Source organism: Gorilla gorilla, chromosome 13, assembly GCF_029281585.2.
Source record: "Gorilla gorilla gorilla isolate KB3781 chromosome 13, NHGRI_mGorGor1-v2.1_pri, whole genome shotgun sequence".
NCBI classification, from domain to species: domain Eukaryota; kingdom Metazoa; phylum Chordata; class Mammalia; order Primates; family Hominidae; genus Gorilla; species Gorilla gorilla.
Genome location: NC_073237.2, coordinates 81009294 through 81025331, shown reverse-complemented (window position 1 = coordinate 81025331; position 16038 = coordinate 81009294). Strand labels below are relative to the sequence as shown.

At 40.7% G+C, this 16038-nt stretch overlaps 1 protein-coding gene across 19 annotated transcripts in view; it reads right to left on the bottom strand.

Moving 5' to 3' along the window:
- The window catches only part of NTRK2 (neurotrophic receptor tyrosine kinase 2), a 358350-nt gene that overhangs the window by 206168 nt on the left and 136144 nt on the right, over window positions 1-16038 (bottom strand). For 6 of the 19 annotated variants that reach the window (XM_031014296.3, XM_031014298.3, XM_055350890.2 and 3 more), the window contains one exon: window positions 4999-10155. The exons of 12 other annotated variants lie outside the window; for them this stretch is intronic. In XM_031014296.3, coding sequence (XP_030870156.1) covers window positions 10118-10155 — 38 coding nt within the window. In that variant the 3' untranslated portion in view covers window positions 4999-10117. Of the gene's footprint in view, window positions 1-4998; window positions 15229-16038 lie in introns of those variants that run through there. One more of the 19 variants, XM_055350891.2, reaches the window with a different exon arrangement.

Genomic DNA, 16038 nt, shown 5'->3' with positions numbered 1-16038 from the left:
TATACACAAATTTTTTTCAATGAATATATTCGAAATTTTTAGGAGATTTGAAACAATTTGAAAAAATTAACAGATGAACCTTGTAACATAGAAATATTGAAAAAATTAACGAAAAGTTAAATATGTCATGAATGCATAAAATATATGTAGACACTAGTCTATGTATTAACCAACTGTTCACGGAATTAGTAAGACTTCTGGTCAAAAGTAAGCTATTGGCTGGGCACGGTGGCTCACACCTGTAATTCCAGCACTTTGGGAGGCCGAGGCAGGCAAATAAATCACTTGAGGTCGGGAGTTCAAGATCAGCCTGGCCAACATGATGAAACCCGATCTCTCTTACAAATACAAAAATTAGCTGGGCGTGGTGGTGCACGCCTGTAGTCCCAGCTACTAGGGAGGCTGAGGCAGGAGAATCACTTGAACCTGGGATGCGGAGGTTGCAATGAGCAGAGATCGCACCACTGCACTCCAGCCTGGGCAACAGAGTAAGACACTGTCACAAAAAAAAAAAAAAAAAAAAAAAAAAAGAAAGAAAGAAAGAAAGAAAAAAAGTAAGCTATTAGTAGTTAAGTTTTGGGGCAGTCAAAAATTATACTCATATTTTCAAATGTGCAGGGGATTGGTGCCCTTAACCCCCACATTGTTAAAAGGTCAAATATAATTGACACTTAATAAATATTTACTGGAGTTGGAAGAGATTTGATGGAAGATAAAATGAGATCATACATTAAAGAATATAACATATGTCTCAGGGTTTTGTCAAGGAAAAATAACTCACCCCATATGGTTCAAATGAAGAGATATATTGTAGGGCCACACAGAGAGATGTGGGCGGGGTAAAGAAACAAACAGGAAATAGGCACTCAGGAACTGACAACAGTGGGAAGCCCTTACCAACTCCAGGGATCAGGAAGGGAAAATAGCTTTGCTGGATCCCAGACAGAGCTGGAGCCACAGAGAAGGCGCCATTCTGCAGGACTCCAGATAGGGAGGGCTGAGCCTGTTTAAGGCTGGCGCCTCCACAGGGGGAACACAACAGACATACCCTGAATGCCTCCTCTGCCTGAGACCTGCCAGTGCACCCCATGGGTCAGACGCCCTGAGAAGCCAGCAGGAGACCTGCATGTAATTAGACGTGGCATTCAATTCAACAGCGTTGAGTGAAGGGTGATGGAGAGGTAATCAATCAACCTCCCCAAGACCCAGGAGCCTGGAGTAAACGCAAAGAGGAAAATCTGCCTTGAGAGCAGTCTTTGAAAAGCCTGGAAGCACCCTCAGAGGCTGTGTCCTAGTTCAGGTGACAAACCTAGAACTCTCCACAGGTAAGGTAAAACAGTGCTGGCGACTCTGTACTTCCTACCCCGACTCAAGGGGCTTGAGGTGAAATTGCATGAATTTACTTGAGGCTGAATTAAAATCCTTAAAGCAAACAGCCGTGGCCTATGTTTCTATATAATAATTCAGCAAGACTGATTACAGCATGATGATAATTTTTAAAAAGAGATGGAAGCGTGGTTAATAAACACAAAAGAGGTTTCTCCTTTCCTTCTTGGCAACAGGATAAACATTTTTAAAAGAGAGAGGGAGGGAACTTACTGTTCATTAACTTATGGTCAGGCAGAGATTTTAACTCAGTAAACACAGGCTCCAGGGTCTTGTAGCGTGTGAGATGGGGCTTGACCAAATGGCTGGAAAATTAGCATGTGCCCTTGGCAGTCTCTCTCAATCACTGGCTGCCAGACGGGACATTCGAGGACAGGCACATTGAAGTGACCAAGCAGCTCCGACGCTGCTCTGCCTCTGGGTGTTCGAAAGGCAAGGAACAGCGCAGGCATTTTTCACCACCTTGTTCTGATGTCTGGATTCTGTTCATGGAGATGGCAGGATGTGTCCTCCACACCCCTTCCCACCAGGCCCTTTCCACTCGCAAGGTTTCCCTCAAGTTCACTCACCAGAGAGTAGGGACTACTCCAAAAGAATGGGAAGTACTAAAGTTCAAGAGTGATGAGAAAATTCACCTGAAGGCAATAAAAAACAGCAAATCCATCTTCAGTTATAACGGACAAAGCAAACGTGCTCTGGGGTTAACTAATTAGCGCTGAATACAGACTTGATGCAACTTCTCTTTTTCACAAGGTAAAATTTAAAATGCATGTGCCAATTTCACTACTGTGCCACATACTTGCAAGTCAAGATCTGAAAAGGATTTGTTCATGGCACAAATACCTGAAGACTTGCTGGGATCAAGGGGTGCCTCTCCAGTGACTTCAGTTAACTTTAGAATTCTACTTTGGTGCAACAATAACACAACTGCCAGTGCTAGTAGGAGTGGCCACTGGGCACTTGCATGAACCTAAGAGTTACCACCGTCTTTCAAATTGTGCCCTAGACACCTGGCTGGCCTCGCTCTAGCCCCAGCCCAGTTCAAGAATCCAGTTCACATACGGAGCACCAGCTTTACAGCCAGCCTGCTTGAACTCAAATCCTAGTGTTAACTTGTTAGCTCGGTAACCTGAGGCACGTCCCTCATGGCTCCATTCCTCAGTTTCCTAATCGTTAAAATACAGGCAATATTAGCTTTGGCCTCATAAGGTTGTTGGGAGGATCATGAAGCACTTAAGTTTGAAGTCAATACCTGTTACCTATCATTATCTCTTAGGTCCTGTGGTAGAGCTCACTAAAGGATGTATTAGGAAAGGTGGTAGCAATAGTAAAATTGTCCTAAATTAAGTGCTAGAAATACATCAACGCCACTTATTTGAAATGATTTAATGATAGGAAAAAAGTGCAAATTATGAAGTATTTTTAATAACATGAAATTTATGACTTCAAACATGAAGTAGTTCCAACTAGGCCAATCATGTGTGGCCTTCTAGAGCTATTACCAGAAACGACTTCAGGAAGGAAAAGAATAATCTAGTTATTCATAACTCATTGCCTGTGAATACTCGTTTCTAAGTCTTGAGGGAACTTGAAACTGTCTTTTCTTTGAAATAATCTTTTGGCTAAGTTGTTACTTACATTCTTAGCCAAAGATTTTTAAACAGATAATTCAAAAATTAAAGTTAATGCATTCCCTGTTGAAATGATAAAAAGAAATCTGAATTAACAAAATGAGAACTAGTGAGGCCAGCTGTATTCAGTGTAAGACATTCAGAGCTATTTCTCCAAGAATTTGCAAATAACAGACCATCATTCAAACTCATGGAACTATTAGAATATTGGCCAAATAAATCAGATCCTCTTATTTTATCAAAATCAAACCTGAGGCAGAATCAGTGTGTAAGAATTGGCTTGGATAAAGAGAAGAATTCAAGAGCAGAATCCTAATAACTCCTGAAACAATTCCAAAGTGGCCTTCACAGGCTGGGCCACACCCAGGATGACCCAGTGAGTGAAGTTTCCTTTCATTTGGTTTCCATTATTTGCAACCACACAATCTGCATATGACCAAGATATGCGAGTGGGTTTGTAATTCGTGGACATTTACCGAGGTACACCCAACGACTTGCCAACCAAAGCTCCTTTGAAGTATTAGTTATTAGCAATACCGAGTGTCCCACTTGCCAGGCAATGTGCTAAGGGCTTTACCTGAGCCATCTCATTTAACTCTTATAAGAGCCCAGTGAGGTAAATATTGTACTATTCTTATTACCATCATCTCATTCTGCAAAGGAAGAAATTGAAGCACGGAGCAGTGAAAGAACTTTCCCAAGATTATATTGTTTGTGGGCATAGCTGGGATTCAAACCTGCATAGTCTGTGACAAATGCCTGCCACTCCAAATTATCATATGACCTTCAGATGTTAGATGCAACCTGTTCTCCATTCAACAAATGGAGAAGGGAGTTTGGAAAAAGCACAAGTCACTAACACTGAAGTCTGGGCTTTTTTCTTTTCTTTTCTTTTCTTTTTTTTTTTTTTTGAGATGGAGTCTTGCTGTGTCATCCAGGCTGGAGTGCAATGGCGCAACCTTGGCTCACTGCAAACTCTACCTCCTGGGTTCAAATGATTCTCCCGCCTCAGCCTCCTGAATAGGTGGGATTACAGGCGCCCGCCACCACACCCAGCTAATTTTTGTATTTTTAGTAGAGACAGGGTTTCACCACGTTGGCCAGGCTGGTCTTGAACTCTCGACCTCATGATCCGCCCGCCTCAGCCTCCCAAAGTACTGGATTATAGGTGTGAGCCGCCACGCCCAGCCCAACACTGGGCTTTTATAAGAGGGGCAGTATACTTGACTTGATAAAGCATGAGGTCACACTAGATTAGTTTTTCCAATCCCTAAGTCTGATTTAGAGCAAAACCCTTTGGATGTCAACAGAAGGGAATGGCAGGCTCAAATGAATTGGAGCCTGAGGTCCTACAAACCTCACTTTTACATCCTGTTTTCAATGGGAAAAATGGGGCAGGAACCATGCAGCTGACCTGAGGATAGAGACAAAAGGGACATGAAGTGTGGGCACCATGCTAACAGTTATGGTCTCATGGTATCTTCCCTCTACATCCAACATGTTCCCCTCTCTCTCGCTTTCAAGTACAAGTCATTATGTTTATATGTCCACAAAGTCATTTAGAATAGAGAAACAGAGCATTGAGTATACTCTCTTATTGTGACCTGGGTCATTTCAAATTTTTAAAATACCAAAGGGCTTTGCCATAGAATTTAGGGTTTTTAAAAAAAATTTCCATAAGTTTTTTTTTTTTTTAAGGATTGCCTTTTAGCCAAATAAAATATTTCTGATGCAAGAATCAGTAAACAATGAATGGACAATTCATACTGACAGGAATTTTAAAAGACCTTTTTGGGGTGATAATTTACACAGAATCTGAAATGGGCCTGGTACTCCCCTGAAACTCTCCATGACATTTCTCACACTGTTTCTTCTAAAGTCTTCAGTTCTGAACACAACCAAGGGCACTCAGGTGACAGCACACACTTGAGGAAGTGTGAGGAAGTACACAAGATCTACAGAGAATGCAAGACACATGGAGATGAATTATCAAACTTTATTGGCTTGTTAAAAATGATTGAATTCAGCAAGTACATTTATGATCTATCTACATTGTTAAAACAGCACTAAAAATAAAATTTTTTAAAATGATTATCCATTATTTACAGAAAATGTGGAAAAGATGGCTTTTAAACCCAGAACATTATAGGAAAAAAAAAAAACCAGGGCATGAGAATGATTCACAGGCTGCCTCTGGATTACAGCAAATGGTTGAACATGAAGTGCGTGAAACTCAAGGATTTGCGTTTCTTAGGAATCTCTTGTTACTTTGTATGTGTTTATACTCAATTCATAAATGGACTGTCTTACAATAAAGGTGATAAAAAATCTCTGTTCCTTTCTTTTTGCTTTTCACACTTTTTTTTCCCATAAAAACCCACTGCGGTCATAGTCAGTAGTTAGGGGTGGGGGTTGGTTCAACACATTCTGGGTGCTCACTCATGAACATGCCAAAGCTATACTGCAACACTAGCCTGAATTCAACTTAGAGTTACCTCACCATCAAAATCAGGTGGCTGGGACGTTCTTTTGTCTCTGAAGACCAAAACTTGAAAATGGACTGACTTTAGTGGGAAATTTCCTTCTGCGACAGTCATTGTCATGGAACTTTCCTGGGCTGGGAGTTCTGTCAGCCAAATTCAGTCTGGCAGCACCTGGCAGCAAATTCAATTCATGGTCTGTCCAAAAGAGTCCTTAATCTTCCCCTATGTCTTTAGATGAACCTGGCATGGTTTGCAGGTACTACAGGCATGTGAACATAGCAGAACACACTTAATAGAGTGGTTACTTCTGTACTAATTTCCTTGGAGTCAAGTCAGCTAAGCTGCACAACTCCAGGGGCTCTGGGGACATAGACTAGATGTGACTGGCCCTGCCCATGTGGCTGGATGCACCAACCCTGAGAGACCCTATGCTAGATGGAATTGTTTGTCCTCAGTCCAGCTGTCCCTCTGTATCTGGAGTCTAGACAAAACAAGATGAAGTAAACTTCTAGTGTAGTGTGAAGGAATCAGATTCAAACCAAGAGAGAAGTTCTAGACAGCTAGCACCAAAACAGGCGGAGGTGTAAATCATGCAAAGGAAGAAAGCACAGGTCTTGTGTAGCATCTTGATTCCATTTTGCAATGGAGGAATAAAAAGTCATGTGTGTTCTAATTCTGTGAAACAACCAATGAAACAAAAATAAATTCTCAGTTGGTCATGGGGTCAGTTTAGAATACTAGAGAGAGAGAGAAAAAAAAGTCAAGTGCTCTAAAGAAATAAAGAGAAAAGAAGAGGAGAGAGAAAGCGGGCTTCCCTCCATTATGCTCTCTCTCGCACCTGGCGTGAAACTGGTTTTCTGTCTTCAGCTCTTCGAGCTATTTACTCCACACATCCCTGAAGAGGTGTCGCCTCTGCTCTGTCTGAGGAGATGCTCCAAGCCTCAGCCATTCTGGGCCTAATTCAGGGTTACTTGGAGAGTGAGAAGCCAAAAGCAAACTCCTGTGTTCTGTGTTGCTGGGTGGGGCTGGGATTGTTTAGTTCTTGTCCTTGCTACCTATTTCTGGAAAGAAAACCTAGTGGGTCAGAAATGAAATCAGTCCCTGCTGGGAGACTGGGAGAGAAAACCCCTGAATCAGTTATCTCTAATGTGTGTTGAGATTTGTTTTTCCTGTTGTGAGATGAACCTTTCTTAGCCTCAGACTGTTTGTACTTTTGTCGTCACAGAGTCAGTGTCTCATGTGATGACAGTGGATGCATTCCTTAGTCTAGCTCAGCAGCCTGAGAGGGTCTCTGGAGGCCCCCATTGAGCCATGAGTAAATATAATAAGATATAGGACGTGGACCACATTAAGGGCACCCATGAAAATGGGACAGGTACTTTCCTATCTAAACCTGGCAGCACCTGACTGGGCCAAGAGACATGAGCGCTGTTGAAAAGAAATTAGTGTCAGATATAATAGGAGGAAGGATTTGCTAGGATGTCTCTGGCCACACGGGAGTAGGACCAACCAGGGAATGGGTTGAGGGGAGACATTGGTGCAGAATTCCCAGCAAAGGGAGACAGCTGAGGGTCACAGCATGGTGGGAATCACAGGAGAGGAGCAAAGGTAATTGACATGTTGCAGATAAATGGGTTGTTAAACTCGGTTTCTTAGCTTGTGGTAACAAAGCCCTCAATGGCAATGTCAGGAAGAAAGAAAAGTGAATTTGCAACGGAAAGACAGAAGGATACCGTGAGAGAACAATGATCATGTTTTAGGACAAAAGTAATAAACTGGCAGCCCACAGACTTTTGTTGGCTTACAAAATGTTTTAAAAATAATTGAGCCAACTTTTTAACAATCGGGACATTTCACACGAAATCCAGGTTTCATGTTTCTCCTAAAGAATCACAAGATTTGGAAACCTAGGCTCCCTTTCCTGTGGGACACAGTTGGCTGCGGCTGGGGACAGTGGCCCCTCTGGAAGGGCAGGCATCGGCTCACACAGATCATTCTGTTCATTTAGGAGACCTGCCTGGCATTGAAGTGCCAGAACCTTTATTGGAGAGTGACAGGCCCGATTTCAGCAAAAATGCTACCTCTCCTTTTCTAATGCTGCAATAATGCAACACATGCCATTAGGAAGCTCTAAAAAGCACATTTCTTATGGGAGACATAAAAAGCAAAATGATGAAAAGGGGTGGTCTAGAGTACAGAAAAGAGAAGCTATGTTACTGATCGTCCCTTCAGGGATTAAAAAAAAGAAAAGAACACGAGAACTATATGAAATAATTTTCTAATAGCCTGCTGTTTTCATCATTCCCTAGAAGATGTCAACTGATCTTTGATATATTAAATTGCCTTATCTGTCCACTTCTCTCCATTTTAAAACAAAAATCTACCTTGCAATCCTTCTAGCTGTTGGGTACAAATATTCTTTTTTTTTTTTTTTTTTTTCCTTTTTGGGTCTGGAACACTTTAAAATAGTTCTTAAACAATCCATAGCCTTTCTATGGCTCCATGGTATAACATAAAAGCTTTAAAAATCTTTTTTGTACCAAATGGCTGATTCTCAAGAACCTTTGCCATACTGAGCTCCTGCCTGGCTCACAGCTTGAATTTCATCTCTCTTTCAGGGTCTCGATTTCTGCTATTAGCTGGCCTCTTTGTAAATCAACACCTTTGGGAAAGATCGGAATCTAAGTAATGACAGAAACTGTCATTTAGCCGCGAACAAGAAAATGGGAATTCAGAAAATATTCGGACCTCCCCACATTGGGGGCCAGCTGCCCTTACATTCAAATGGAGTTAGGAGGAAAACTTGAGAACTGGTGGCATGTTTCTGCTTTTGAGAAACTGCCCCTCTTTAAGGCATGGGTATGAAGTAGCCAAGTGAAATGCTGCAATCCATAGGATTCTGTGAAAGGTCTTCATCAAGCAATAACGTATTTAGTGGCTAATGTAAAGGATGCAGTATAAAATATTCATTATGGATATCCTTTTTATATCAAGTGGTACCTAAATGGATCCTGGTCTATTAAGATTAATGCCTTGGTTTACAGAGGATTCAAAACAATGTTTCTGACTGTGTTGGACTAGTTAAAAATCTATAGAACCTTAAAGTTAATTGCAGCATTTGTGCAACTATTTCCAAAAAAAAATAAATTTTTAAAACATCAATGTTTCCAATCCAGCTATGGCGTCTGTGTGCATGTCTAACTGTCAGAGCTGATTGTGTTTTCAAACAAAATGCTGCAGGCCTGGCTCTGAAGTCCTCCTGACAAAAAGGAACAGGGTGGGGTGGGGTGGGGTGGGGATAGCCAAACCTCTCTTCAGGACAAGCATACTGCCTGACACAGACTGAACAGAGCATATGAAGGTCACTGTGATGCTAAAGTGAATGAAACAGGTGTCCATGGGTCAGACTCAGGGGGGATGCAGAAATCCATAGCTCTAAGGCTGCCCTCTCAGCAATGAAGAAGGACATTATAAAGCATATATTCATTAGCGACCTGCCACCTCTTTGCTGCTGGGGTCAGGACAAGCTTTCCTACCCATGAAAACCCAGCAGTATGACAGTATGTTGTAGGGGGGACTATCCTTCTTAGAATCTCCTCTCCTGCTCACAGCAGGCCAGCCATTCTGCTCCCAGGCCTTTTCAGAGTAGAAAAGCTGCAGTTCTGTAATGCAAACAGCATGAGATAATGTGGGCTTCTCACTCGGCAGACTTCTAAAAAGCAGGTGGATCGCAGAGGGCAAATAAAAAAGGGCAAGGTTATAATTTCACCATATGCATATATTCCACTCTTAGTTATTCTGAAATTGACTATGCCTAACCTAAATCTATAGCCCCAACAAAACAGCTGTTGCTGCTTGTTCTTGTTTTTTTCTTCTTCTTCTTTTTAAACGTTTTTCATTTGTTTGTTTTGTTTTGTTTTGCTGGCTAAGGAACTTTAAGACAATCCTTAACATTGTTTGACTCTCAGACCTAAGCTAAACATTTGGACTTATATTGACAGTGAAGGAAATAACCTTTTAATAATACTACCAAGTCCCAAAGTGATGGTATATATACCCTTAACTCTTTTAGTTACTGTGTTATAGATGAAAAAGTCAAACCCTCTGAATTCAGTACTGATTAGAGTACAGAAAATCATACTAAAATATGTGTTACATGTAGATTAGACTATTCAGTGTGCACTTATACCTGTTCTCAACTTTAATTTTTTTTTAACTTTGCAGGTCAATTTTAATAAACAGAAGCAATTAAGTCAATAAATGTCCAGTAGGGTCAAAAAGCACACTTTTCAGAAGAGAAGTACAATCCAATGGGATTTCATTTCAGTTTTGTATTTGAACTACTGTAAGAAGAGAAGCATTAATTTAACATGTTTTCTTGAGGTGCTGCTTAGCTGCCTGAGAGTTACCTCTGCATTGGTGTTCCCCAATCACAGCTCACAGTATATGCAGGCTTCATATAGTACACCCTCCAAACACCGCCCACATCTACCAGAAAACCCCAGATAAGCAGCACTTCCCGGGATAAGCCAACAGCAGTCCCAGGAGTCCAGCTTACATGGCAGCATCAACCAACAAGCACCACAGCCCCTTTCTCTGTCTTTTCCTTTATTTCAGCTACCCATCCAGTGGGATCTTATGAAACAAAACAAAACCTAAAAGAAACACAAAATAAAACATAAGTCATGCTCAAAAGAAAAATCAATGAAAATTAACATACAAGTACAATAACTTTCAAATGAACATAATAAACATCAAAAATGAGACACAACATGGAATACACTTTAAACCATAGAGCAATATATAATAACAGAACAGAAGTTGGGGGAAAATGGGCATCTCATTATTGAGCAACTTAGTTTTAAATTTAAAACTGATTTTACATGGTACATGAAACAAGGAAAAGAAATGCGAAGGATTTCTGCATACAGCTCCATCCACAACTGTGTCAGCTGTTAGCAGCTTACTTTAAGGAGGAAACATCTGTGTACAATAAAAATGACCCTTGAAGAATTTTTATATATAGGTTCACGCAAAAGTAATGCCACTACTTTCAATGGCAAAAACCATGATTACTTTTGCACCAACCTAATATTTGTCTTTATGAGTGGGGGGAATTAGTTTCAACAATACCTATCTACCCAAATCCTGATTTTCTTTCCCCAGCTAATTTTAGCAAATCTTTTCTAAAAGAACTGATTAGTTACTCAGCAACTGGCCCAGAGAACTGGCTAACTTTAACTGGTGAAATACTAGACAATACAAATAGTTAGATTCTTTTCTCTTCTTTCTTTCTTTCTTTTTTTTTTTTTTTTTTCCAGACAGAGTATTGCTCTGTTGCCCAGGCCAGAGTGCAGTGGTGAGATCTCGGCTCACTGCAACCTCTGCCTCCCAGGTTCAAGCAATTCTCTTGCCTCAGCCTCCCAAGTAGCTGGGATTATAGGCATGTGCCACCACGCGCCGCTAATTTTTGTATTTTTAGTAGCGGCAGGGTTTCACCATGTTGCCCAGGCTGGTCTGAAACTCCTGACCTCAAGCAATCCACCTGCCTCGGCCTCCCAAAGTGCTGGGATTACAGGCGTGAGCCACCAAGCCCAGCTATTCTTTTCTAAGAATCCTAATATAAAATAATTAATTAGTTGCTTAACTTTAAGTATTATAGCAAATATATGACACATACGGAGATGTAATATTCATTATATAACTTATAATATATAGCATACAACATGCAGTACATTGTATATGTATATATTATATCTATAAGACATATAGTATACGTATAAATTATATATAATAATATATAAATAATATGATGTATAATATCTAACATTAAGTAATCCTACATTTATTAAGCACCAACCAAACAGCAGATGCTGTGATAAATGTTACAAAAATAAAGAAAACACAGTTCCTTGACCTCAAATACTTCATTGCCCCATAGAAGGAGAAAGATGAGTAAATAATTTGCTCAATAAATGACAGCGAATCTACTTTGCACCAGGTTCTCTACTTAGCATTGCACCCAAACTATTCTTTTTTATTTCTACAATAACCCTATGAGATAAGTTCCGCAAGAAGAAGACAGTGAGCTTTCACTGAACTTGCCCATGGAAACCCAGTGGATCAGTGAAGGTTCTAGTATACATAATACTGTGTTTAATTTGCATGAATCTTTATTAGATCCATAAGTGGCAAAATAGACCATGTGGTAATAGAAATATCTGAGACATTTTCAAGTTCAACTTTGGAAGACGCCTCTAAGCCCAACCATGCAGACTCTCCATCTTCCTCCACCTGGTGTCTGGTCTGCCAAGTGCTGGTGTCATCTGCCTCCAGAACTGTAACTACCACCACCAATCTGTGTCATCATTTACAACAATGCTAAAAGAGTCTACGGAGCTTAATTTCCATGGCATTTCTCCCTCCTGCCCTTCCAAAAGAACTCAGTACAGATGCCAAACATCATTTATGGATTTAATCACCCACAAAAGCCCTAAGAATTTAGGAAGTACTCAGTAGCGCTGATTAATTCTCCTTCATATCTGTCTCCAGTCTCCTTCTAAAAGTTTTGCCTCCAGGCAAACAGAAGCTGAGCTAGTTTAACAGTGCACTATGGCATGTAAAATGAGCATGCCAAATTAACAAATCAAACTTCTTAGCTTTTAAGAGGGTGGAGCTCAAATTCTTTCCCACTGAAACAATATGAGTATTAATATAAGGATGTCAACTTTGTCAATAAAAACAGGAGAAACTTAGTGATAGAGACAGCATGACCCAGAATAAAAAGATTTGTTGACTCAATAACACAACGATTAAACTGCTGGTATAAAGGCTTATTTCCAATGGGTTTATGGCACAGGAACTCCAAGAGTTTACTAATCCCAGCATGTTTACAGCAGGAACTTAACCAGGCTTCTCTTTCTTTGTTTCTATCTGCTATTTTCCTGCCACAAGCCCCTCCAGGCTCACTAATTATTACAGTTGGAAACACAGCTAACTTTGCCAGATGACGGTTCTACTGGACCATTGCCATCCACTCAGGATGCAACTGCCCTGGCCCCTATTTCAATTGATGTCAAGTGTCCCTCTGCAACCTTCTTGTGCTTGCCTTTTGTGATCCATCCTTCCCAAAGAAGTAGATCTCAGCTCCACACGCCCATGCAATAAAAACAAGTGAAGCCGCCATAAAAACACATACGGCATTTTTCTTCTGAGGAAAAGCCAGCCTGTTGCAATTGTAAGCAATATGCATTCAAACTACTACTTCCACCCCCTTCACCTCAAAGAAGGCAAGTCACCCTACTCTTTCATACCCTTGATCTTCCCATACTGTGGACAGACTAAAGATATTTCACTACATATTGAAAAATTAATTTGATTTCAAGAGAGATTGATAGCAAAATTCAATCCAGGCCACAATTTACCTACCAGGATCTCATAACTTTTGCCCTCTCATGTTATAAAAAACTCAAAAGACCACAAAATGATATAAAACAATAGAAGATTATTTTCTCCTTGTGAGGGGGAAAGTTTTTAGACCACAACAAATGGCTGAACATCTTGTGGGTTTAGCAGCCAAACGAGCTGTCTAGCTTATGAGCCTGAAATATAGATATTTTGACAATGTGACATTCTGAAGCATTTGTAGCATTCCGATGGTGCATGGTAGTTACCGTGAGACCAGCTCCTTTATCAAAAACAACTTTAGAGAAACTTTGCCACCATTGCACGCACTAGCTGAGCTATATAGGAAAAAGGATAAAGCAGGTGCTATCTGAGAAATGGGATGTAAAGTTGAAAACAGAGAAGGAAGAAACTGGATGTGGCCTGAAACTCAACCTCTGCTATTTGCTGATTTAGGATCTACTCATTGACCTTTTCAAAGGGAAAGACTGGGAAGGGAAGGGAGTTGAAGGTCAGCGAAGTGCTCTGCTTTTTTATCATTGGCTCACAACCCATTTAAATTTATTTACATTCAAACATGCACACATTTTCCTCCTATTACTCAGAAGCAATCAGCCATAAAATGGAAAGGATCTGCAGTACATTTAAATTAACAGCAATTTATCTGGAGCAAAAAGGAAAACTGCTGAGCCCAAAGGAAGTGAAGGGAACGGAAGAAAGATGCAGCTGCTATCTAAAAAAGCAAATCTTATCACATTTGTCATTGGGAGAGTTCAAGCAGAAAACTGCCAACTTGAGCATCTGCGTGGCATGGTGCCATTGGAGATGATCTGGTGGATGGGGCACCAAGGTAGCAGCTCACCTTCATTGGAAAGCAAAACAAACGCCTTTTAAGTCTTCTGGAAAATGTTTACTAGGTAAAATGAAATAAACTCCTGTGTTCTCATAACATTGTGTGTCTAGAATACAGTGGGTTCAAAAACTTTCCATCACAAAGTGAGATGTGAGCAAGGTCCATTTGTGCTTTGTTCAGTATCTGGGCTTAAACACCTATTGTCTTAATTTGATATTTGTGGAGCACTTCATATCTGTTGGTTGCTGCACCAACTATCCCTTGCTGTTGTCGCTTTTTCTATTTTATAGATAGCTGGCTCAACTCACATGGTGAATATGAATTGTCCAAGGTCACCCAAGAATGAATGAGAGAGCTGAAATCTAAACTCAGAGCCTCGGAATTGTCAGTCCCTCTTTGGCAAAGGTATCATCTGCACCTGTAGCAGAAATCTCCCCATACATAAATTTAGGTCCTGGTCTTGGTCCTGGTCCTTTCTTCTCTGTGCTCAATCCAGAAGTTGCTTAAACATCCCTAAAACACCCCTTTTGCTTCCCAGGGATGTACTTTGTCCACATACTATCCCTTCTCCTGGATCTCCTCCCACCAAATGAGCTCTCCTTTGAGACGCTCAGACTATTCTTCAAGATCCAGTGCAAAAGCCTTCTCCTGCAAGTACCTACTTCACCCTCCTCAAAACTTCTGAAGCATTCACTTCCACTCATGGACCTTCTTTTGTACCTTTTAAAACTTGTGTTTATTTTATTTTGATTTCCCTCCATCTCAGACTTCATCCCACAGGAGGACAGAGGGAGCACATCTATACATTTTCTATGCTCAACATGGCCTCACACAAATACCAAGAGCTGAAGGCATTTTTGGTTTCACAATAGTAAGGTCTAAATGTTGAGTTTTATTTGTCTTAGTCTGTTTTCTGTTGCTTATAACAGAATATCTGAAACTGGGTAATTTATAAAGAAAAGGAATTTATTTCTTACAGTTATGGAGGCTGACAGGTCCAAGGTCGAGGGGCTGTATCTTGTGAGGGCCTTCTTGCTGGTGGGAAATCTTTGCAGAGTTCAAAGGCAGTACAGGGCATGACATGCCCAGGAGGCTGAGTGTGCTAGTACAGCTGTCTCTTACTCTTTGTATAAAGCCACCAGTCCCACTCCTGTGACAATCCATTAATCCACTGATCCATGAATGAACCCATCTATTCATGAAGGCAGAGGCCTCATGACCCAATTATTTCTTAAAGGCCTCAACTCTCTATACTGCCACATTGGGGGTTAAGTTTCAACATGAGTTTCAGAGGGGACAAACATTCAAACCATAGCAAACTTCAGTGTACTCAACAACCCAACTGAATTGAAGGAGAATGAAGGATGCAACACAATGCAGGATCTACTGCTTCTCATTGGCAGCTGGGTGAGTCCAGGCATTCCAAAGCTTCCAGTACGAAATCACATTTTTCTCAGAAGTACAGTGAAGGCTGCAGAGTTAGACATGTGGACACACAGTGAGTACTTCCTGGAGCATTTTAATCTCCTGGGGAAAAGGTGCTAGGCTTGGTTTATTCTAATTCTCACTTTGATCAAAATTACAGTAGTGTATGCGGGACAAAGGGAAAAAAACGTGGTCCATTTATTGGCTGGAGGTGAAAAACTAAAATTACTGAGATGGTCAGGAAGGCTTTTAAAGGAAAAGCTCTGGTCTGATGTTGCAAAATGAAGTTTCATTATGAGCTGAAAATGAAAGTAGAAAGCACACTTGGCAAAGCTGGAATTTGTAAGGAAAGCCAAAGTTATTGCACAGTTAAAACTCAACAATTCTAAGGGGAATGTGCTCTAATCAGCAGGCTCTGATGACAAGTGTCCGAGGACTCAACAACTACCGTTTCAGAGACTTCACAGAGGATGGGGAATGCATCCAAAGACTGATACCATTGCCCCATCCACAGAATCACCTAAAATTGCTTTAAGTGGAGTAGAGAAAAAGAAAGATGAATTTGTGGTTTGAGAGGTACTCAGATGCTCAAAAGGCTTTACTACTACCACATGGAGACACCCAAATTAATCTATTGTTCTCCTGGGGTGTGTCTAGCCTTTCTGTCTTGCTTCAATAAACATATATTGAAAAATCTATAGGGTAGATATCTGTAGAGTGAAATGACATTTTCTTAAAGATGTCATTCCACAATTCTAAGTCTAGAGGGGCTTATCAGTGATTCAAATAGTCAGTACAGATAAGCAATATATGTCATCACAGAAGAGTATGCAGTTGCTGCTGCCACCATAGATCT